We start from the raw sequence: 25,882 nt of genomic DNA, 5'->3' as shown, positions 1-25,882 counted from the left end.
AAATCCAACAAGACGAAGCATTCATGATATGCACACTCTTAAGGCTATGAAATTGGGCTATTAGTAAAAAAAAGTAGAAAGGGGGTGTTCACAATAATAGTAGTGTGGCATTCAGTGAGGGAGGTCGTCAATTTTGTCAAACAAACAGGTGTGAATCAGGTGTCCCCTATGTAAGGATGAAGCCAGCACCTGTTGAACATGCTTTTCTCTTTGAAAGCCTGAGGAAAATGGGACGTTCAAGACATTGTTCAGAAGAACAGCGTAGTTTGATTAAAAAGTTGATTGGAGATGGGAAAACCTATATGCAGGTGCAAAACATTATAGGCTGTTCATCTACAATGATCTCCAATGCTTTAAAATGGACAAAAAACCAGAGATGCTTGGAAGAAAATGGAAAACAACCATCAAAATGGATAGAAGAATAACCAGAATGGCAAAGGCTCACCCATTGATCAGCTCCAGGATGATCAAAGACAGTCTGGAGTTACCTGTAAGTGCTGTGACAGTTAGAAGACGCCTGTGTGAAGCTAATTTATTTGCAAGAATCCCCCGCAAAGTCCCTCTGTTAAATAAAAGACGTGCAGAAGAGGTTACAGTTTGCCAAAGAACACATCAACTGGCCTAAAGAGAAATGGAGGAATATTTTGTGGACTGATGAGAGTAAAATTGTTCTTTTTGGGTCCAAGGGTTTGTGAGACGACCCCCAAACTCTGAATTCAAGCCACAGTTCACAGTGAAGACAGTGAAGCATGGTGACGACCCCCAAACTCTGAATTCAAGCCACAGTTCACAGTGAAGACAGTGAAGCATGGTGGTGCAAGCATCATGATATGGGCAATGCCCATATGCCCATTGGGCATGTCTCTCCTACTATGGTGTTGGGCCTATATATCGCATACCAGGTATCATGGACCAGTTTGGATATGTCAAAATACTTGAAGAGGTCATGTTGCCTTATGCTGAAGAGAACATGCCCTTGAAATGGGTGTTTCAACAAGACAATGACCCCAAGCACACTAGTAACCAGGCAAAATCTTGGTTCCAAATGAATAAAATTAATGCCTCGCAGATGTGAAGAAATCATGAAAAACTGTTGTTATACAACTAAATACTAGTTTAGTGATTCACAGGATTGCTAAAAAAAAGCAATATGAACATAATAGTTTTGAGTTTGTAGCGTCAACAGCAGATGCTACTATTATTGTGAACACCCCCTTTTCTACTTTTTTTACTAATAGCCCAATTTCATAGCCTTAATAGTGTGCATATCATGAACAGGGATGGGTATTGATAAGATTTTATCGATATCGATGCCATTATTGATTCTGCTTATCGATCCGATTCCTTATCGAGTCCCTTATCGCTACCTCGTGAATTTTGTACTAAAAGTAGGCTTTACAGGTTTTCTATGTATTTCATTGAGTCTTAAAGTAAATAAATATGAAATTGGTCACTGTATCCTTGATCTCTGGACATAAAAACCCCCAAAACAAAACGGTGTTTTGCTTTGAAGTTATTACTTCAGACTGGATTCTATCGATCTAACTTGACTCGGCAGAGAGCCACGCAGCGTTTGGAGCTGTGTGAACAGAACGGAGGACGGTTCTCGTTTCTTTCTCGCAACAAGACAGGAGTCCCAGTTAGTAACTTTAATCCACACAAAAGTGACTCACGATTGACATATTCAGGGATGAAAGTGGTGAAAACCAAAAAAAGCTGAAACCCAAAATTACCCCCCAACACCACCTGCACGAAAATGTTTCAATTCTAGAAGCTCTGAAATGCAATCTGGGACTATTCCAGACGATAAACTGGAGTGAGTGCAGCATCCATGTAGGTGAGAAAAAAAACAACTTTCCTTATTCAGATTTATTCCAGTAGTATTCTTCTCTTACAAGGATGCAGCAGTTTTCTAGCTTTGCAGATAGTTCTGGAGGAAATCACTGAAGAAATTAACACACTGAAAATATGGCTTGACCAAAACAAACTGTCATTAAACTTAAATAAGACAGGGATGAAATGGAGGCATAAGAGTCACTAGGTGTTCACAGGAAACATTTATTTCTGTATGTATGTATTTATTTATTTATTTATTTATGTTCATTGTTAGTTGGTTTTATATTTTCTGTTGTGTTTCTGTTCTTTTTGTCTCTTTCTCTAAAATTGTATATAATAAGCATATATTGTATATAATAATCATTAGATTATTAATATATAAACAAACAAATAAAAAAAACATAAATTTAAAAAAATATTACAATTTGAAAACAAATGCACCTGAACGTGATGACAGCTGCAACTGCTTAATGCTAACTTTTAACATTGAAAATGCCATAGACATGCTAACGCATTAGCATCGCTCCCGTTTTTATAGTTATAAAATACATCTATCAACTGTTTCAGAGCACCATAACAGGTCGGTTTAACATAAAAAAGGTAAATAATGCTCACAGATGTATGCTCTTTAGGGTTTTAGCGGGGGAAAATTAAGCAAAAGAAAGAATAAACGAAGCAATGGATCAAAGCACTGCTTCAATCTGCAAACCACTGCTTCGATTGGTGCAAGGTTCAAAGCAAAGCCGCGCTGCAGAAAAGTTGATTACGGACCCGCTGCAGGGTCTGTAATCAATGTAGAGAAATTATCATTTTCCTGACAAACACCCCCCAAAATAACGGCCACTCTGAAGGACCGATAACAGAATCGTTAAGCAAAAAGCTTATTGATGTCGGTGGATCGAATCATTTCTTAACGATACCCGAAAGGAACCGGTTCTCGATACCCATCCCTAATCATGAATGCTTGGTCTTGTTGGATTTGTGAGAATCTACAGAATCTACTGGTACCTTGTTTCCCATGTAACAATAAGAAATATACTCAAAACCTGGATTAATCTTTTTAGTCACATAGCACTACTATTATTCTGAACACTACTGTATGTGTTCTGCAGCTGCAATTTGCACCAGACAAGTGGGCGTGTAGCATACGAGCCACAGCAGATTAGCCCAGTGTTGTCAGTGCTCACAGCTGGAGAACACATATCGTGCCATGTAGAACACCACCTCACAACACTGCACTGCGATGCACACGTGTCGGCATGCTTTCTTGAGGTGGTAAGGAATAAAAACACAGATGCCTTCAGCAGCGCTTCACTGTGCACTGCAGACGCGATCAGCCAGGCTACTCCATGTGAATATATCCGTCTGATCATATGACCGCTCACCTGACGATCCCAGTGTCACGTCCACCACGTGAGTGGTAGTCCATATGATGCGGTGTCCCTTGGTGCACTGCGTGCTGGACGGCTGGACACGCAAGCCGGGTGATGTGTTCATGATCATTCAGTCATGTCAGTTCATTAATTCCTTGGTTCATGTACAGCAGAACAGGGAACAGAGGGACGTTAATTCTTGTAGTGTCCACTCTTTATACCAGGAATTAAATATTTTACCAGACAAAACGCAATCCATTTGATTCATCATTTCCAACACACACCAGACATCAAATACACATCATAAGAAGAACAAGGGGAACTTTATTTATCCTGAAATTGTTTTACCAGAGTGCCGAAACAGTCACAGTAAATTGTTTTTTTTTAATCTCGTTTTTTTCTTTTTTCTTTTTTACAGTGAGAACAGAATCATTACCAGTAACATGATTATCTTACATTTAAACAGTACATTAATTGTTCTTATAATGTTCTGTGCTCTCTCATTAATTTGTCCTTAGACATTTTCTTTGATTTATGTACATTTGTACATCTAATTCCTTCCGCTGCTGTGTGAGCGCATTGTGGTCTCACACCGCTAACGTGCTCATGATGTGTTCGTGTACATTAAACTTACTAAATAAAATCACACACTCATGAACATAAAGATGATTTACCGCCTCCTGCTGGAATGGCGTGCAAGTCCGGAATGTAGTTAGCAATGTCCATTATTCAGTGTTGTTAGGTAATATCTGTAGCTTCTCCAAAAATATTAGTCCTATCAATGTTCTGTTTTGGTGGTGTTCATCCTTGAACCAAAATACATAAACATACCAAATTGCAAATGTCAGCTGTCTACAGGCTCTCCGTGATTGAAGTTAAACACATGCATGAAGAGGTTTTTCGTTTTCCTTATTCTGCTGCAAGCAGATGCTTCTAATGTTAGACACAAACAGAGGCGGTGGCGGAAGATATCAAATGCAATCCACTTTTGACTCATGGCACCGGCAACATGAGACTTAACTCACTCATCAATCAATCAACTTTTTTCTTGTATAGCGCCAAATCACAACAAACAGTTGCCCCAAGGCGCTCCACATTGCAAGGCAAGGCCATACAATAATTATGAAACACAGTCTACGTCTAAAGCAACATAACCAAGGGATGGTCCAGGGTCACCCGATCCAGCCCTAACTATAAGCTTTAGCAAAAAGGAAAGTTTTAAGCCTAATCTTAAAAGTAGAGAGGGTATCTGTCTCCCTGATCTGAATTGGGAGCTGGTTCCACAGGAGAGGAGCCTGAAAGCTGAAGGCTCTGCCTCCCATTCTACTCTTACAAACCCTAGGAACTACAAGTAAGCCCGCAGTCTGAGAGCGAAGCGCTCTAATGGGGTAATATGGTACTATGAGGTCCCTAAGATAAGATGGGACCTGATTATTCAAAACCTTATAAGTAAGAAGAAGAATTTTAAATTCTATTCTAGCATTAACAGGAAGCCAATGAAGGGAGGCCAATACGGGTGAGATATGCTCTCTCCTGCTAGTCCCCGTCAGTACTCTAGCTGCAGCATTCTGAACCAACTGAAGGCTTTTTAGGGAACTTTTAGGACAACCTGATAATAATGAATTACAATAGTCCAGCCTAGAGGAAACAAATGCATGAATTAGTTTTTCAGCATCACTCTGAGACAAGACCTTTCTGATTTTAGAGATATTGCGTAAATGCAAAAAGGCAGTCCTACATATTTGTTTAATATGCGCTTTGAATGACATATCCTGATCAAAAATAACTCCAAGATTTCTCACAGTATTACCAGAGATCAGGGAAATGCCATCCAGAGTAACGATCTGGTTAGACACCATGCTTCTAAGATTTGTGGGGCCAAGTACAATAACTTCAGTTTTATCTGAGTTTAAAAGCAGGAAATTAGAGGTCATCCATGTCTTTATGTCTGTAAGACAATCCTGCAGTTTAGCTAATTGGTGCGTATCCTCTGGCTTCATGGATAGATAAAGCTGGGTATCATCTGCGTAACAATGAAAATTTAAGCAATACCGTCTAATAATACTGCCCAAGGGAAGCATGTATAAAGTGAATAAAATTGGTCCTAGCACAGAACCTTGTGGAACTCCATAATTAACTTTAGTCTGTGAAGAAGATTCCCCATTTACATGAACAAACTGTAATCTATTAGACAAATATGATTCAAACTACCGCAGCGCAATGCCTTTAATACCTATGACATGCTCTAATCTCTGTAATAAAATTTTATGGTCAACAGTATCAAAAGCAGCACTGAGGTCCAACAGAACAAGCACAGAGATAAGTCCACTGTCCGAAGCCATAAGAAGATCATTTGTAACCTTCACTAATGCTGTTTCTGTACTATGATGAATTCTAAAACCTGACTGAAACTCTTCAAATAGACCATTCCTCTGCAGGTGATCAGTTAGCTGTTTTACAACTACCCTCTCAAGAATCTTTGAGAGAAAAGGAAGGTTGGAGATTGGCCTATAATTAGCTAAGATAGCTGGGTCAAGTGATGGCTTTTTAAGTAATGGTTTAATTACTGCCACCTTAAAGGCCTGTGGTACATAACCAACTAACAAAGATAGATTGATCATATTTAAGATTGAAGCATTAAATAATGGTAGGACTTCCTTGAGCAGCCTGGCAGGAATGGGGTCTAATAAGCATGTTGATGGTTTGGATGAAGTAACTAATGAAAATAACTCAGACAGAACAATCGGAGAGAAAGAGTCTAACCAAATACCGGCATCACTGAAAGCAGCCAAAGATAACGATACATCTTTGGGATGGTTATGAGTAATTTTTTCTCTAATAGTCAAAATTTTGTTAGCAAAGAAAGTCATGAAGTCATTACTAGTTAAAGTTAATGGAATACTCAGCTCAATAGAGCTCTGACTCTTTGTCAGCCTGGCTACAGTGCTGAAAAGAAACCTGGGGTTGTTCTTATTTTCTTCAATTAGTGATGAGTAGAAAGATGTCCTAGCTTCACGAAGGGCTTTCTTATAGAGCAACAAACTCTTTTTCCAGGCTAAGTGAAGATCTTCTAAATTAGTGAGACGCCATTTCCTCTCCAACTTACGGGTTATCTGCTTTAAGCTACGAGTTTGTGAGTTATACCACGTAGTCAGACACTTCTGATTTAAAGCTCTCTTTTTCAGAGGAGCTACAGCATCCAAAGTTGTCTTCAATGAGGATGTAAAACTATTGACAAGATACTCTAACTCCCTTACAGAGTTTAGGTAGCTACTCTGCTCTGTGTTGGTATATGACATTAGAGAACATAAAGAAGGAATCATATCCTTAAACCTAGTTACAGCGCTTTCTGAAAGACTTCTAGTGTAATGAAACTTATTCCCCACTGCAGGGTAGTCCATCAGGGTAAATGTAAATGTTATTAAAAAATGATCAGACAAAAGGGAGTTTTCAGGGAATACTGTTAAGTCTTCTATTTCCATACCATAAGTCAGAACAAGATCTAAAATATGATTAAAGTGGTGGGTGGACTCATTTACTTTTTGAGCAAAGCCGATAGAGTCTAATAATAGATTAAATGCAGTGTTGAGGCTGTCATTCTCAGCATCTGTGTGGATGTTAAAGTCGCCCACTATAATTATCTTATCTGAGCTAAGCACTAAGTCAGACAAAAGGTCTGAAAATTCACAGAGAAACTCACAGTAACGACCAGGTGGACGATAGATAATAACAAATAAAACTGGTTTTTGGGACTTCCAATTTGGATGGACAAGACTAAGATACAAGCTTTCAAATGAATTAAAGCTCTGTCTAGGTTTTTGATTAATTAATAAGCTGGAATGGAAGATTGCTGCTAATCCTCCGCCCCGGCCCGTGCTACGAGCATTCTGACAGTTAGTGTGACTCGGGGGTGTTGACTCATTTAAACTAACATATTCATCCTGCTGTAACCAAGTTTCTGTTAGGCAGAATAAATCAATACGTTGATCAATTATTATATCATTTACCAACAGGGACTTAGAAGAAAGAGACCTAATGTTTAATAGACCACATTTAACTGTTTTAGTCTGTGGTGCAATTGAAGGTGCTATATTATTTTTTCTTTTTGAATTTTTATGCTTAAATAGATTTTTGCTAGTTATTGGTGGTCTGGGAGCAGGCACCGTCTCTATGGGGATGGGGCAACGAGGGGATGGCAGGGGGAGAGAAGCTGCAGAGAGGTGTATAAGACCACAGCTCTGCCTCCTGGTCCCAACGCTAGACAGTCACAGTTTGGAGGATCCCAAAACTCATGATAACTAAACTTAACTAAACTGACTAAACCAGTTGAACCACAAAAACATAATAAATCAATAACACTAACAACACTGTTAATGAACTTGAACCACAGTAACAACATTTAAAACCCCAAAATCCCGAACTCCCATGGTGCTTTGCAGCACAGCGTCTGTTGTTTCCTGGTTAGTTAAAATTGCTAATTTCTCCAAAAATATTAGTCCTATCAACTTTACGTTTTTGCAACATTCATCCCTGACCCAAAATACATAAGCACACTAAACAGCAAATGCCAGCTGTTCCAGATTTCGGCGTGATCAAAGCCATACACATGCACGCACACAGAGGCCACTTGGCTATTATAATATAGATACAAATGTTTGATTCATTCCTTCTCTCCTGTATATCCTGTGTACTCCTCATTATCATGTTGTTTCAGCCATTAAATGCACCTTTAGCAGACACACATAGACACATACTCACACTGTTCTCTCCTCTGTGTACCCCAGAGCCCCATGCTGGCTTTAAGATTGCTTTCAATATGTTTGATGCTGACGGTAACCAGATGGTGGACAAGAGGGAGTTCCTGGTGGTGAGTCCATGAAACTGTGTCTGTAAAAAGATGCTCATCTATACTGAAATGAAATGTACTTATTATTATCATGTTTTAGCAAATATTGAACTTGGGGTAGAATTTGCCTTTCAGATTCTGTAGGCATCAAAGCAGTCAGTTTTATTAAACAAACAGTATCTCTGTCTTCATCAAAAAAATGTAAATGTAAAAAAAGGTTATTTTATAATTATTTTGTTAAATATGAATTCATTGATTTCCATTCATGCATGTGGCACCAATTATTTCTCTGTTGCTTTGTGAACAGATAATTATAGTCAATAAACAATATATTGTCAGTAACTCAAACATTTCTGATATTTTTATTCATGCCATTTTTCTTTTAAAACTTCTAGTAAGGACATTTTAATTTCATTTATTCTAATGGTGGTTTATTGCACAGTTCAGTAGCTGTTGTGGATCTTTTTTTTTTAGATTAAAAACATAAAGATGCAACATATGTCCTGTTCTCCCTATGGGAAGAGTAGCTCAGATCACCGTGGAAGGAGGAGGAGGAGGATGGCATGTCAGCGGGAATGAGCTGTAATATTTGTAAATCCTCCGGGAGGGGGGGCGGATGTGGGACTGAAGAAAAAAAACACAGTCTTCCTGCAGATCTCTGCCTCAGGGTTCGGCAGTAGGTTCAGATTTATTTATTATGTTCTTGAATTTGGACTGTAACAGGTAATTACAGTCATCATCAATTTCTCTGGATTATTTAATCATTTTGAATTCTGAATCTTAAAAAAGAAAGACTAGAGCATCGCGCTCGTAGAGCACAAACCTCCGCCAACACTAGTTTCCAATTCCACACCTTTTTTACCTTGAGAAAAAAAATTTCAAGGTCAAAGTCCTTTTATTCCCGTGTTATTGAAACCTGATATCAGCAATATTTTGTTGTATGCTGGTGTCATTTTGATGAGTCAGCAGTACCTTTAGATGCACATATCATATTGATGAGTATTTGTTGCGTGATCATGTCATAACATCACAAGTCTTTGTGAAAAGTCATAGCCAATTAAGTGAATTTGCCCTTTTGTTTGACCGTGACCTTGATCTAATTTGACTTTTTGCTTGATCTTTGACCTTTCACAATTGAGTCATTATTGCAATGCCTTAGATTATGACCCTGTGTATAATGTGCAAGAATATGTTTGCAAATTCTCCTAAATGAATTTATTTAAAAAAATTCAACCTTAGGAGGCAGCATAGTGGCTTAGTGGTTAGCACTGTTGCCTCACAGCAAGAAGGTCATTGGTTTGATTCCCACCGGTGGCCTTTCTGTGTGGAGTTTGCGTGTTCTCCCCGTATTTGCGTGGGTTCTCTCCGGGTGCTCTGGCTTCCTCCCACATCTGAAGACACACAGGCGAGGTGGATTGGAAACTTTAAAAAAAATTGTCTATAGGTATGCATTCGGGTGTGAATGTGTTTGTTTGTCTATATGTGGCCTCCATGGGCTCCAGTTTGGGTGGCGTTATAAAATAGGTAACTGACATTTTTTCAAGGGTGGTAATAAATTATGCAAAGTTTCTGTAATGACTTGGAATGGCGTGTGAGTCCAGAATGTTTTTGGAACCCTCCTCAACCCTTAATTGAAGTAAGCGGTTGAAGTTGACTGGCTTACTGACTTCAACCTTAGGTGAACTTTTCAAGGTCAGTCGTCAAGGTCTTATTTGGTGTGGGTTTTTTTTCATAAGCTACAATATGAGTCAAGCCCCAAGTCTGTGTGACAATTAGATCTGAAGTTATTGTTGTGTGGGCCGCCAGAAGAGGAGGTACTGCTGGCCCACCACCAGAGGGCGCCCTGCCTGAAGTGCGGGCTTCAGGCACGAGAGGGCGCTGCCGCCTCCAGGAACAAGCCGTGGTGACAGCTGTCACCCATCAACCTTGACAGCTGTCACTGATCATCTACTCCACATCTGGGATAAAAGCAGGAAGACACCTCCATCACATTGCCGAGATATCATCTTCATCAAGAGGTAATATCCTCAGCCTTTGTGGTAATTTTCTAAATCTATCTGTTGTGAGTGTTTGCAGGAGTACCGGTCCTTAGTTTGTGGAGGCTGTGCAGGACGGCACTCTTTTTCCTCTGAGGGATCGCTGCAACACATATTGAGTGAGAGGTGGAGGTGGAATTCCCACCATAATTGTTGCTGGGTGTACACACACCCACACTTGACTGTTTTTGTTTTCTGCCAGCAGTACCAGATCCGACACGCCGAGACGGTGGCCACCTGGGGACTTCGGGACTTGGCGGCTCCAGTATCCCTCGGGTTTGGTGGCGGTGGAAATCGTGTGGTTCCGGTTCGTCTCCAGACGGGCGTCTCCTATCATCGAGCCTGCCCACACGACACCTTTATTAATTGACTTGTGTACATTCTGTAATCTGCTGTGTTTGGTTGTGACGTTCACAACAGTAAAGTGTTCTAATTTAACTCCTTCCATTGTCCGTTCATTTACGCCCCCTGTTGTGGGTCCGTGTCACTACACTTTCCCAACAGGATATCTCGGCCAGCGTCATGGACTCCGAGGGGCGTCACCCGGCTGTTGAACGACCAATGGGAGAGCAGGGAGCGCAGGCGTCTGCAGGAGGCGTGATTGGTGAGCTGCAGCACATTCTCACCGCCTTTACGGCTCGGTTGGATCAAATGACCGAGCAAAACATCTTCCTGAACCGCAGGGTGGAGGCTCTCTCCGCGCAGGTGGCGGCGAGCACTCAGGGCGCTGCTGCAGCTCCTCCTCCTGCCGACCCTGTGCAGGATATGAACGTTCCAGTGGTGGTTCAACAACCCCTCCCACCATCCCCTGAAGCATACATAAGCCCTCCTGAGCCGTATGGAGGTTGTGTGGAGACGTGCGCGGACTTTGTCATGCAGTGTTCGCTTGTCTTCGCACAACGTCCCGTCATGTACGCGTCAGATGCTAGTAAAATAGCTTATGTGATTGCTCTGCTTCGGGGTAAGGCACGCGCCTGGGCTACGGCGCTCTGGGAACAGAACTCACGGTTGTTATCAGCATACACTAGGTTTGTGGGGGAGTTCAGAACAGTGTTTGATCACCCTAACAGAGGAGAGACCGCTTCAACAATGCTGCTGTCAATGCGACAGGGGCGCCGAATATGCAGTCGACTTCCGCATCGCGGCTGCGAGGTCCGGCTGGAACGACGTTGCGCTCCGCACCGCCTTCATAAACGGACTGTCGTTGGTCCTGAAGGAGCATCTGGTAGCTAAGGAGGAACCGCGGGATTTAGATGGGCTTATCGATCTCGTTATACGGTTAGACAATCGGTTGGAGGAACGCCGTCGGGAGCGAGGCGAAGGACGTGGCCGGATACGCGCCGTCCCTCTCCCTTCCGGGTTCGAAAAGGGGCCGCCCTCCCCACGCTCCACAGCCGCAGCGCTCTGTGGGGCAACAGCTCCCCCTGCTGACGTTGTTAGGGAAATGCACAGGGCCAAAATGAGGAGGCCGATCCGCGGGGAGTGTTTTCTCTGCAGCTCAAAGGAGCACACACAGAAAAACTGCCCCAAACGGCCACAACAACAACCGCCCTCAGAGACTGGGCTAAGGGGGGGTCAAAACATTCACGTGAGACACACACAGATTGCCACTCGACTCCCAGTTACAATCCTGAGTGGGGATTTAACCCTTCAAGCCCCAGCACTGGTGGACACGGGGTCAGAAGGGAATTTGCTAGACAGCAGATGGGCAAGGGAGGTAGGGCTCCCTCTGGTGGCGCTTCCTTCGCCATTGCAGGTGCGGGCACTAGATGGCACCCTCCTCCCTTTAATCACACACAAGACACAACCAGTAACTCTGGTGGTGTCTGGAAACCATCGGGAGGAGATCGAGTTTTTTGTAACTCCTTCTACCTCCCGCGTGATTTTGGGCTTCCCATGGATGTTGAAGCACAATCCCCGGATTGATTGGCCGTCTGGGGTGGTGGTTCAGTGGAGCGAAACCTGCCATCGGGTGTGTTTAGGATCCTCGGTTCCTCCCGGTTTACAGGCTAAGGAGGAGGTCAAAGTCCCTCCCAATCTGACGGCAGTACCGGTTGAGTACCACGATCTTGCTGACGTCTTCAGCAAGGATCTGGCACTCACCCTTCCCCCGCACCGTCCGTACGATTGTGCCATTGATTTGGTTCCAGGCGCTGAGTTCCCGTCCAGCAGGCTGTACAACCTCTCACGACCTGAGCGCGAATCAATGGAGACCTACATCCGGGACTCATTAGCTGCCGGGCTGATCCGGAACTCCACCTCCCCGATGGGGGCAGGTTTCTTTTTTGTGGGCAAGAAAGATGGCGGACTCCGTCCATGCATTGATTACAGGGGGCTGAATGAGGGTTTGCAACCGATACCCGTTGCCATTGTTGGATTCCGTGTTCACCCCCCTGCATGGAGCCAAAATCTTTACTAAGCTGGATCTTAGAAATGCGTATCACCTGGTTCGGATCCGGAAGGGAGACGAATGGAAGACGGCATTTAACACCCCGTTAGGTCACTTTGAGTACCTGGTCATGCCGTTCGGCCTCACCAACGCCCCCGCGACGTTCCAAGCCTTGGTTAACGACGTCTTGCGGGACTTCCTGCACCGATTCGTCTTCGTATACCTGGACGATATTCTCATCTTTTCTCCGGATCCTGAGACCCATGTCCAGCATGTACGTCAGGTCCTGCAGCGGTTATTAGAGAACCGACTGTTTGTGAAGGGCGAGAAGTGCGAGTTTCACCACACGTCTTTGTCCTTCCTGGGGTTTATCATCTCCTCTAACTCCGTTGCCCCTGATCCGGCCAAGGTTGCGGCGGTGAGAGATTGGCCCCAACCAACAAGCCGTAGGAAGCTGCAACAGTTCCTCGGCTTCGCTAATTTCTATTGGAGGTTCATTAAGGGCTACAGTCAGGTAGTTAGCCCCCTGACAGCCCTGACCTCTCCAAAAGTCCCCTTCACCTGGTCGGATCGGTGCGAAGCCACGTTCAAGGAGTTGAAACGACGGTTCTCTACTGCGCCAGTTTTGGTGCAGCCCGACCCTAGCCGACCAGTTCGTGGTTGAAGTGGACGCCTCTGACTCAGGGATAGGAGCCATGCTATCCCAGAGCGGAGAGACTGATAAGGTTCTTCACCCGTGTGCCTACTTTTCTCGCAGGTTGACCCCAGCTGAACGGAACTATGACGTCGGCAATCGAGAACTCCTTACGGTGAAAGAGGCTCTTGAGGAGTGGAGACACCTGTTGGAGGGAGTGTCTGTGCCGTTCACGGTTTTCACTGACCATCGGAACCTGGAGTATATCAGGACCGCCAAGCGGCTGAACCCCAGGCAAGCCCGCTGGTCACTGTTCTTCGGACGTTTTGACTTCCGGATCACCTATCGCCCCGGGACCAAGAACCAGAGATCGGATGTCTTGTTCCGGGTACACGAAGACAAAGTCAACACGGTGCTGTCGGATCCAGCGGTGCCCATCATTCCGGAGTCCACTATCGTGGCCACCCTCACCTGGGACGTGGAGAAGACCGTCCGGGAGGCCCTGGCACGGAGCCCGGACCCCGGAACCGGTCCGAAGAATCGTCTATACGTCCCACCAGAGGTCAGAGCTGCAGTCTTGGACTTCTGTCATGGTTCCAAGCTCTCCTGTCATCCAGGGGTGCGAAGGACCGTGGCAGTTGTCCGGCAGCACTTCTGGTGGGCGTCTATGGAGGCCAACGTCCGGGAGTACATCCAGGCCTGCACCACCTGTGCCAGGGGCAAGGCAGACCACAAGAGGTCCCAAGGGCTTCTCCAGCCACTTCCTGTGCCTCATCGCCCCTGGTCCCATATCGGCCTGGATTTCATCACGGGCCTCCCACCGTCCCAGGGCAACACCACCATCTTCACGATAGTGGACCGATTCTCCAAGGCGGCCCACTTCATGGCCCTCCCGAAGCTCCCAACAGCCCAGGAGACAGCAGACCTCCTGGTCCACCACGTCGTCCGTCTGCATGGGATACCCACCAACATCGTCTCTGATCGTGGTCCCCAGTTCTCCTCACACGTCTGGAGGAGCTTCTGTCGGGAACTGGGGGCCACTGTGAGCCTCTCGTCCGGGTATCACCCGCAGACCAATGGACAGGCAGAACGGGCCAATCAAGAATTGGAGCAAGCCCTGCGCTGCGTAACGTCCGCACACCCGACGGCCTGGAGTGAACATCTGGCCTGGATCGAGTATGCACATAACAGCCAGGTGTCCTCTGCCACCGGCCTCTCCCCGTTTGAGGTGTGTTTGGGGTATCAGCCCCCATTGTTTCCCGTGGTGGAGGGAGAGGTCGGTGTGCCCTCGGTCCAGGCCCACCTTCGGAAGTGCCGTCGGGTGTGGCGCTCCGCCCGTTCTGCCTTGTTGAAGGCCCGGACGAGGGCGAAGACCCATGCGGACCGCCGGCGATCCCCGGGCCCCTGCTTACCAGCCCGGGCAGGAGGTGTGGCTGTCCACGAAGGACATCCCCCTCCAAGTGGACTCCCCTAAGTTGAAGGACCGATACATTGGACCATTCAAGATCCTCAAAATCCTCAGTCCTGCCGCAGTGAAGCTCCGACTCCCAGCTTCACTGCGAATCCACCCGGTTTTTCATGTATCCAGAATTAAACCGCATCACAACTATCAGCTATCGGAGCTGCGTCAGTCACAGTCAGTCAGAGCTGTGTGTCGTCAGAGCGAGCTGCAAAAAGTTTGTACCTGAGTTTTCAGAGGTGGTGTTTGTAGTTGCCATCTGCCACGCCGGTGTTTGCCAACCTGGACAGTGGGAATACCACCTCAACCGGCAACTTAGCCCCGCGACTGGACAGCAACAACGTCCGAGGCCCGCCCAACGTGGTAAATTCACTGAGGCCGCGCGCTGCGTCATTAAAGCCGCGCGTCACGAGTGCCGCTTCCCCGAGGCCTCGTGCAGCCACCGCGGATCCATCAGCGCGGAAACACCGAGGCTGCGCGGCACCAGCGCAGTGCAGATCCATCCCGGTGACAAACAACGCAGGCTGTTAACATCGGCGATCGACAAGCTGCTCATAAGCCGACCATGGGGCCTAAGAAGGTTCTGACAGCGGAGGAAGGTGACGATATTAAAAAATCTCTGGACTTTCTATCAGAGGAGATTTCTGTTGTGATGCAGCAACAGAAATCAATCATGGATCTGGTGGAGGAGGTGAAGGCATTACGGCTCCAGAATGCCAAGAAAGACCGGCATCTGGTGCAGCTGGAAAATAGAGTGGCTGAATTGGAGCAGTACACCAGAATTAACGACGTCATCATCACAGGTCTTCACATCAAACCACGGTCCTACGCACGGGCGGTAACAGATGAGAGCAGAGGGGATCCCAGTGAACAGGAGGTCAGCTCTGTGGAAAAACAGGTTGCTGATTTCCTCCTATCTAAAGGTATAGAAATGGATTTAAATAACATTGAAGCGTGCCACCCTCTGCCCCGGAGAAATGACGGTGATAAACGAACCGTCATCATGAGATTCATCAACAGAAAACACAAAACAGCACTGTTAAAACAAGGAAGAAAACTGAAAGGGACAAACGTATTCATCAATGAACATCTCACCAAACGGAATGCCAACATCGCCAGAAAAGCACGCTTCTTAAAGAAACAGGGAAAAATCCAGCACACATGGACTTCAAACTGTAAAATATTCATCAAACTGAACGGATCACCAGAACAAGCAAAAGTCATGGCAATAAGGAACATCGAGGAGCTGGACAAATATGAACAATAGGTATGAGGACTCAAACACATCACAGCACCATGATGCAGACTGGAGCAACCCACTCATCCACATCATCTACACCCGGAGACAAGAGAGACATAATGACTAAGGATAATGATCCGTTTATTTCTGCCCAGGAGCTCTGTCTAGATACATTTAATTATAATAACTCTGCTAACCACCCCTTCGAATCTGAAAATGATCCTGATACCTTTTTCAGTGAGAATATTGTGAGACAGTGCAAATATTTTACAGAAGAACAATTCAAAAATTATAAAGTCAATGATGAAAATTTTTCAATTATACATTTCAACAGCAGAAGTCTTTCTCGTAATCTGTCCACTATTAATGATTGTTTGAAAACATCCAAAAAACGTTTTTCAGTTATTGCAATTTCAGAAACATGGTTAAATGAGGATAATAAAGATCTGGTATATCTTGATGGTTATGAATTGTTCCTGGTTAATAGGCAGACGAGAGGGGGCGGAGGCGTTGCATTGTTTGTAAGGTCAGATTATAACTGTAAACTCATTAACAACATGTCATTTACAGTGGACAACATCATGGAATGTGTTACCATAGAAATGACGTCTATAAACTCCAAAAACATAGTTGTTAGTTACATTTACAGAGCTCCTGGGACAAATATTGACATCTTTGAAGACATTATCTTAGGAATGTACAACAAAATCAACAGAAATAAGCATTTATTTGTCCGTGGAGATTTCAAGATAGATTTTTTAAACTCTCACAATCATCCACAAATTACCTCATTTATAAACACCTTGTACTGTTTAGGACTGTTTCCAACCATCATTCATCCTAGCAGAATAACTATGGACTCAACAACTCTCATTGACAATATTTTAACTAACGTTATATCCGGTAATCTTAGTGGGGGACTACTGGTCAGTGATATCAGTGATCACTTGCCAGTTTTCTCAGTCTTTGCATTGGAGGGTTGTTGTATGTATCGAAGCAATATCAAATTCATGAGTAGAAAAGTAACACCTGAAACAATTGATAATTTAAGGGAGGATTTATCAAGTCAGAATTGGTCAGATGTTTTTGTTGATGATGTTGACAGGTCATATGATGCTTTCATTTCCATTTTTTCCAGTTTGTATAATAAACACTGTCCATTTGTTGACAAAATATATAGAAATCAATATAGCAACAAACCATGGATAACTAAGGGACTTCAGAGGGCATGTAAAAAGAAAAACGTACTATATAAACAATTCATAAAACTACGAACTAAGGAAGCTGAAAGTAAGTATAAAACATATAAGAATAAGTTAATCAATATCATGAGACTCAGTAAAAAAAACATATTATAATGAGTTACTTGTCAAAAATAGAAATAACATCAAAAACACATGGAACATATTAAATGAAATAGTAAAAAAGAATAGAGTAACTAGAGATTATCCTTCATTTTTTCAGAGTAACAACTACATCACGATTGATAACGATGAGTCTATTGCTGAACACTTTAATGAATACTTCGTTAATGTGGGTAAAAATCTTGCCAATAAGATTGACTCATCAACTAATAACTTCTGGGTAAATAATTCAACGTTTAACAAATCTGTTTCAATGTTCATTGGTGGTACTCATGAAAGGGAAATACTTGATCTGGTTCATGGTTCAAAAAGTAAGAAATCGACTGATTTTAATAATTTGGATATGGCTTTATTAAAAAAAAGTTATTGATTGTATAGTAAAACCGTTCAATTATATTTGCAATATGTCACTAAGTACTGGTAAATTTCCTTCTCAAATGAAAATAGCCAAAGTAATTCCTCTGTTTAAAACTGGTGACAAACACACATTTTCTAATTATAGACCTATATCACTCCTGCCACAATTTTCCAAAATTTTGGAAAAAATATTTGCTAAAAGATTAAATGATTATTTACTAAAGCATAACATCATTTGTGAAGAACAGTATGGATTCAGAAGGTCTCGAACTACATCACATGCTTTGATGGACTTTGTGGAAAGTATAGCAACTGCAATTGATAATAAACAATACACAATAGGTGTTTTTTTTTATTTACAGAAAGCATTTGACACAATTAACCATGGAATACTATTAAGTAAACTGCAGAAATATGGAATCAGAGGTCTGGCATATGAATGGGTAGCTAGTTATTTACAAGGCAGATTTCAGTATGTTCAATTCAATAATACAAATTCTGAACTCAGGGATGTCACATGTGGGGTGCCGCAGGGCTCAGTGCTGGGTCCTTTGTTGTTTATAATCTATATAAATGATATAAGTTGGGTGTCGAGTTCACTGAGATGTGTCCTTTTTGCGGATGATACAACTGTGTTCTGTAGCGGTGAAAATCTTGAACAGCTTCTGGACATAGTGGAGAAAGAACTGGAAAAATTTAAGGTTTGGTTTGACGCTAATAAGTTGTCACTCAACCTTGGGAAAACTAAATGTATTATATTTGGAAATAAACAGGCACCCAAATGTAAAAATTTAACTATAAACAATAAGGAAATTGAGTTAGTAACAGAGAATAAATTTTTAGGTGTTATAATTGATAATAAACTTAGCTGGAAACCACATATAAATTATGTGAAATCAAAATTGTCAAAAACTATAGCCATTTTGTATAAAGCCAAAGACCTACTGCCGCAAGAAGGGTTACTTACTTTATATCATTCTCTGATGGTACCATATATGACATATTGTGTTGAGTCATGGGGAAACACTTACAAATCAAATACCAATCCAATATTCCTTTTGCAAAAACGAGCCATACGAATCATCTGCAATAAACAATATCGTGAACCAACTCATTCTCTATTTGTGTCTCTAAATTTATTAAAATTCATTGGTCGATTACATTACAATTCAAACTTTATTTCGAGCGAAAAACCAAGCCTTACCGAGACATGTCCAGAGTCTGTTCCGATTGAGGGAATCCAGATATAGTTTAAGAGGTTGTGCAATTTTTATGAAACCACCAGTAAGAACAAATGTAAAGGGTGTTTGTGTGTCTGTGGTTGGGGTGAGGAAATGGAACAAATGTTCAACAGAGGTTAGAATGAGTAGTACCTTAGTGAGATTTAAGAAACTACTCAAAAAGAACATTATGTCTAAGTATCATAAAGAAGCAAATATAATTTGATTTATATGGAATGTTCAATTTATAAGTGGGACTTATTGTATATTTGAATGTGTGGGTATGTATATGCGTATGTAGATATATAGATATGGGTAGGTGTATATGTATATGTATATGTATATAAGTGACTGTGTATATGTATGTATATATTTATGTTTGTAAAGTATATACGTATGTATATAGGTATATGTGGCACAGCCCAAGCAGAGGGTCACCCCCAAGAGCCTGGTCTGCTTGAGGTTTCTTCCTTATAGGGAGTTTTTCCTCACCACAGTTGCCTAGTGCTTGCTCTGGGGGTTGGTAAGGTTAGTCCTTACTGGCGTAAAGTGCCTTGATTCAACTTTCTTATGATCTGGTACTATATAAATATAATTATAAGTGAATAGTATATTGATGTGTATGTCTGTGTGTCGACATGTAGTAGTGAATTTATATTTATGTAAATATGACTGATTAGAATTGTTGGACTTGTACTAGCAGGGGTGGGCGCTAATAAGCTTTGCTTCAGCCCACACCCTTTCGGACTCACTAGTTTTGTCTGTGTTTGTTTGTGGAATTGTTCATTTTTTTCTATTTTAATATTTTGTGTGCCGAATTAAAAAACTTTGTCACTTTGTCAAAACTTTGTCACACCTCACCCCTCTGTGCACCCGGTCCGGCGCCGCCTCCTGCCCGTATTATCGACGGGGAGCCGGCTTGGACAGTACGCCGGCTCTTGGACGTCCGTCGAATGGGCCGGGGCTTTCAGTATTTGGTGGACTGGGAGGGGTATGGACCCGTAGAATGCTCCTGGGTGAAGAGGAGCTTCATCCTGGACCCGGCCCTCCTGGCCGATTTCTACCGTCGCCACCCGAACAAGCCTTGAGGGGGGGGGGGTCCTGTTGTGTGGGCCACCAGAGGAGGTACTGCTGGCCCACCACCAGAGGGCGCCCTGCCTGAAGTGCGGGCTTCAGGCACGAGAGGGCGCTGCCGCCTCCAGGAACAAGCCGTGGTGACAGCTGTCACCCATCAACCTTGACAGCTGTCACTGATCATCTACTCCACATCTGGGATAAAAGCAGGAAGACACCTCCATCACATTGCCGAGATATCATCTTCATCAAGAGGTAATATCCTCAGCCTTTGTGGTAATTTTCTAAATCTATCTATTGTGAGTGTTTGCAGGAGTACCGGTCCTTAGTTTGTGGAGGCTGTGCAGGACGGCACTCTTTTTCCTCTGAGGGATCGCTGCAACACGTATTGAGTGAGAGGTGGAGGTGGAATTCCCACCATAATTGTTGCTGGGTGTACACACACCCACACTTGACTGTTTTTGTTTTCTGCCAGCAGTACCAGATCCGACACGCCGAGACGGTGGCCACCTGGGGACTTCGGGACTTGGCGGCTCCAGTATCCCTCGGGTTCGGTGGCGGTGGAAATCGTGTGGTTCCGGTTCGTCTCCAGACGGGCGTCTCCTATCATCGAGCCTGCCCACACGACACCTTTATTAATTGACTTGTGTACATTCTGTAATCTGCTGTGTTTGGTTGTGACGTTCACAACAGTAAAGTGTTCTAATTTAACTCCTTCCATTGTCCGTTCATTTACGCCCCCTGTTGTGGGTCCGTGTCACTACACTTTCCCAACAGTTATATTCAGTTAAGTGAATTTGACCTTTTGTTTAACCATGACCTTGACCTTTGTTCTTCAAAAGTCAAGGTCATTTTTGGTGTAGCTTTTCATTAGGTAAAATATGAATATCTGAATGAAAAGGCCATTCTTTGTTGAGACATAATGCAAAATATACATCAAATGGGAATTTCAATGTTATATTCATAATTTGATACATAACTATCAAATTAGAAAGAAATTTGATTATATTTGTAAGAGTTATGATTTTTTGAAAATTCTTTCAGTTTTCCTACATTTTCCTGACCTTGACCTTTGACCTATGACCTTGAAAAAAAGAATGGTGTCTACACTGGGGTGTAGTTTATGTGTATAAAGTTTGATGAAAATCAAATTAGAATTGCAAGCTGTAGAGTGTTCACAAACAAACAGACAAACAAATAAACAAACAGAGGTGAAAACATAACTTCCACACAACTTTGTTGGTGGAGGTAAAAATCAGTGGTTGGCTGTGCATGTAGCTCAAAATGTTAGTGACAGATTCTGACAAAATTTTGTGGGGAGATGGTCCTTCTGATCACAAATAATTGATTAAAGTATAGTCTATTTTGGGGTGGGGGTGGGGGTCATTTAAATTTGTATTGATTATAAGATTTAAGAAATTAAAAGTAAACAAAACAACAAAAATAACCAAAATGTAAGCTGGTGCACCCCCACCCCCATCCCCATTTACAAATACATGAAAACTCAGTAAGGTATATCTTATATATATTCCAATTCTAAGATGGAACTGTGCTAGTATATAAAGGTATATCTAAATATCTAAAAAGGAAGAGTAAAATAGGAGAGTAGAAAAGAGTAGAGTAGAGCCACTTAGGTGCCTGGTCTTGAGAACCAGGGATGGTAGTTTTACAGGTAGGGATGGTAGATGTTACAGGTACGGACATATTAAACAAGATTAAACAGTTTCCTGCAATCATCTGGAAAGAGGTATATCCAGGCAATTTAGATTCCATCCTTGTTTTCAAACAGTACTTGTATTCTGGGTGCAATTTTGACTTATTTTTAGGTGGCTCCAAACGTTATCCCAATCATTGCCTTATTCCTCTGTACTGGCTTTCAGTTTGTAGAGCATGCATTCGTAAGAGGCCGTCTCTGCCATCACATTGATTCAATCTTTCAGTTCGGGGTGTACCATGGTTTTCCAATGTCTCGGAATGATCCTGGATGCAGTCACCAGCCCAAACATAGGAATAGTAAACACTCCCTTGTGAACATTGGGCATTTGGGACCTTTCTCCTAATAAGCACAGTTCTGCAGTGGAAGGTACCTGCGAGCCAGATCCAACACCTCTATAACTTTGGTCCAAAATGACATTATTAAAGAGCATTCCCACAGACAATGTAAGGATGTGTTCCCACCTATTTTTCCATTTCCAACAACAATGATCAGACATAAGTTTTGTCCTGGCCAGGGTTTTCATGTGTCCCATAATCCAGGGGTGGGCAGCTTGTTCCAGAGAGGGCCAAGAGGGTGCAGGTTTTCATTGCAGCCACTGACACCACCAGATGATTTCACTGATTAACTGATTCCACCTGCTCAAAGTGATATTAATCAGTGAAATCACCTGGTGGCGTCAGTGGCTGCAAAGAAAACCTGCGCCCTCTTGGACCTTTCTGGAACAAGTTGCCCACCCCTGCCATAATCCCTTGCGCGCCAGAGAGTCGCTGCAGTCAAAACAACATAGAGAATCCACATGATGACAATTGTAAATGAATATTACGAGGTCTGTTAGAAAAGTATCCGACATTATTTTTTTCAAAAACCATATGGATTTGAATCACGTGTGATTGCGTCAGCCAAGCTTGAACCCTCGTGCGCATGCGTGAGTTTTTTCATGCCTGTCGGTTGCTTCATTCGCCTGTGAGCAGGCTTTGAGTGAGGTGTGGTCTACCCCTCTCGTCTATTTTTTATTGCAAATAAATGTCTGAACGATTTGGATCTTTGCTGCATCAATTTTTTTCCAGAAACTGTAAGAGACCTCCAGGTGGACACCGTTCAAAAAATTAATATGGCTTTCAGGGACGATTTTATGGGGATTAAACAGATTATGGGGTGTTACTGCCCCTTTAAGGACGGCCCACAACTGCTGAGAGCGCAGCACGCTCCCAGCGCCGATGGACAGGCTGACACCCCGCACAAACAACCAGATCATTTCCAACGTGAAAGCTTTGTTGATCCGGGACCTCATCTGACTTTCACAAAAAGGCAGAAGATGTGGACATCAGCTCTTTTTCCGGCACATTCCACCGTTACAGGAGTTTTTTTTCATGGAAAAAGAAGCCGAGGGACGTGCCACTGAGCCGTTCATTACGCGGGACAAAACCACCTCCGTGTTGGTCTTACAGGACGGCTTAAAGGTGGATTTCAGGCGGATTCCGGTTGCTTTCCAGTCGTGTGAATATCCGATTGTGACTGTGCATCAGCTGCACATGCCAGAACATGTCCTGTGAGGCTTCATCACGGCGTTTCTTTTCGCCATGCAGCTACGCCGCGACGCGCGGAATTCCTCCGCCTTTGTTCCTCTTTCCATGACAAAAACTCCTGTAACAGTGAAATGTGCCGTTCATTTCTAAACTGGACGCTGTCTTGATCCGGTATGTCCTCTGACTAGCACAGGAATTGTGAAAAGACGTGGACATCAGCACTTTTTCCGGCATATTAAGACAGACGTGCGGAGGAGTTTGGCGCGTCGTGGTGCAGCCGCTCGGCGCAAAGAAACGCCGTGATGAAGCCTCACAGGACATGTTGGGGCTTGTCCAGCTCAAGCTCAATTTCTTGGATATTCTAACGACAGAAAAGCAACCAGAATCCGCCTGAAAGCCGTCCTGAGAGACCAACACCGAGGTGGTTTTGTTCCCCATCAAGAGCGGCACGGCGTCCCTCGGCTTCTTTTTCCATGAAAAAAAACTCCTGTAACAGTGGAATGTGCCGGAAAAAGTGCTAATGTCCACGTCTTTTCACAATTACTGTGCTAGTCAGAGGACATACCGGATCAAGACAGCGTCCAGTTTAGAAATGAACTGCACATTTCACTGTTACAGGAGTTTTTGTCATGGAAAGAGGAACAAAGGCGGAGGAATTCCGCGCGTCGCGGCAGAGCTGCATGGCAAAAAGAAACGCCGTGATGAAGCCTCACAGGACATGTTCTGGCATGTTCAGCTCATGCTCATGTAAAACTGTGAAACTGTGGTGATCCCGTGGCATGTTAATGTATTCTGAAATTATACCCCCCCCCCCCTTTGAATTTTGAGGTCACACAATATCTCATTTGTAAGTATTTCCAAAAGTTGCCTTTCCCTTTCAGTTTGAATTTTTTAACAAGATCTGCATAAGATATAAATTGCCATTTTGACATATATATCTTCAATAGTATGTATGCCACTGCAATGCCAGTGCCTCCAGAACGCCGATGTTTTGCCTATGCAAATAGCTGGGGTATTCAACTTGGTGTTGAAGCTTAAACAGTTTACACTCATCCATGCTTGGCCAGAATGAACAAGTACTGGGTTAGTCGTGTCAGATTTAGATTTTTGGCACAGTTTATATTTTGGATTAAATGGTAATCAAATTTCTTCTTTAGTACTTACCCATGTTTATCCATGCTTGATCTTTTTCCAGTGTTTAAACAATTTGGCCATTTCAAATGACAGACAATGCAAATTCGCATCGGGTAATCCTAGACCACCTTTCTATTTAGGTGCGTGCAGTTTGTTCAGTTTTATTCAAGCTGTTTTCTCTTCCCATAAAAATTGTTTGATCTGATTTTCATACTTTTTAGAGATGGTAGACAATATTGCAATTGGTAACATCATACATGGAACTGTGGCGCTATAACCATTTTTATAATACTGATTTTACCCCACAGTGACATTTTTAGCTTTCCCCATTCTTCCAAATGTATCTTAATTTTTAGCAGGATTGGATTCAAATTTAGTTAGGTAACTCCATCTGATTGTGACGATTAGTCTCCAAATACCTCATTCTTTTTGGTACACATTTAATTAAAATTTCTTTACCATGTATGAATAACACTGAGAAGACAAAGGCATGGCTTCATATTTGCCCCAGTTAACAGTATATCCTGACACTTTTGAATATGACTGTATAGTGTCCATCAGATGTGGTAAGGAGGATTGTGGATCAGTAATAATAGCTAAGAAATCATCTGCATAAAGAAGCAGCTTGTTTTCTTGTCAGCCACTTAGCACCCCTTTAATTTCTTTATTTGATGGGATACTCACTACTAATGTTTCTATGAAAATGAGAAATAACAGGGGACTCAACGAACACCCTTGTCAGGCCACTTGTGATACACGGAAAAAAGGTGACATTGTACCGTTGGAAATAACTGCAGCTTTTGTTTCCTTATACAGTATTTTAATCCGTTTAATAAAATGCAGTCCAAAACCAAATTGTGATATAGCATTAAAAAATAAAGCGCTATTCAACTTTATCAAATGCCTTCTCATCTATTGGCCCAGTCACATGGCACACGACAATTCCTGAACGAAGGGGAAAAAAGTAAAAAAAAAAAAGTCACAATTCATTGAGAAAAAGAGCTTTATCACTGAATAGCCTGCAAAGCAAGAGCACAAAAGGGATGAAAGAGGAACTAAAAGAAGCCAAAGCTAACATTGATCTCGACACTTTAAACGAAATGCACCTGGAGCCACTGCTGGAGCAGTGTGTGTCTGCATCTCTGAGTTCCAGGACTCGGTGCTGGGACGGAGCTCATAGCGTCTGGGTCCTGGAGAAACTGCAGACAGAAGCTGTGGAGATCTGTGTGCATGTCAGTGAACCCACCTGCTTTGGTTCCTCGTCCAGAACAAAAGAGGGATCATCTCCTTCATCATCAGAGTCCACACTGTCTGATGACACACTGCGTGCTCTGTCTTGCTCCAATTTAAAAAAAACTCTGGTGTGTCGTGGTCACTGCTGTATCACTGTAATACGTTACTAAGCCATATATATTGATTTATAACAGAATACTCAAAACTGGGAAGAAATATAAGTGTAAAGATGATTGAATATATCAGAGCAGTAAATTGATCAGTGCATGTGAACATGCTTTGACTCATGTACGGTTATTCCATGATCCACAACATGAATTCTGCCTTCCAGAACAACTCTTTACATAATCATTTGAATTATCTACCTGTTGCTACTTGTACATAAGGGCTGGATTGTCATTCCTGCACTCATATTGTTATATTTAATAAAAAATAATAAGCGCA

General features: G+C 42.9%; 1 protein-coding gene across 6 annotated transcripts in view; it reads left to right on the top strand.

Annotated features, from left to right (window-relative positions):
- Positions 1-25,882, top strand: part of micu3a (mitochondrial calcium uptake family, member 3a) — a 167,480-nt gene that overhangs the window by 64,707 nt on the left and 76,891 nt on the right. For all 6 annotated transcript variants that reach the window (XM_034187492.1, XM_034187495.1, XM_034187493.1 and 3 more), the window contains exon 6: positions 7,994-8,076. In XM_034187492.1, coding sequence (XP_034043383.1) covers positions 7,994-8,076 — 83 coding nt within the window. The remainder of the gene's footprint in view (positions 1-7,993; positions 8,077-25,882) is intronic.

Source organism: Thalassophryne amazonica, chromosome 15, assembly GCF_902500255.1.
Source record: "Thalassophryne amazonica chromosome 15, fThaAma1.1, whole genome shotgun sequence".
Taxonomy (NCBI): Eukaryota; Metazoa; Chordata; class Actinopteri; order Batrachoidiformes; family Batrachoididae; genus Thalassophryne; species Thalassophryne amazonica.
Note: the sequence above shows the minus strand (reverse complement) of the source record. Positions and strands in the feature narration are given on the sequence as shown.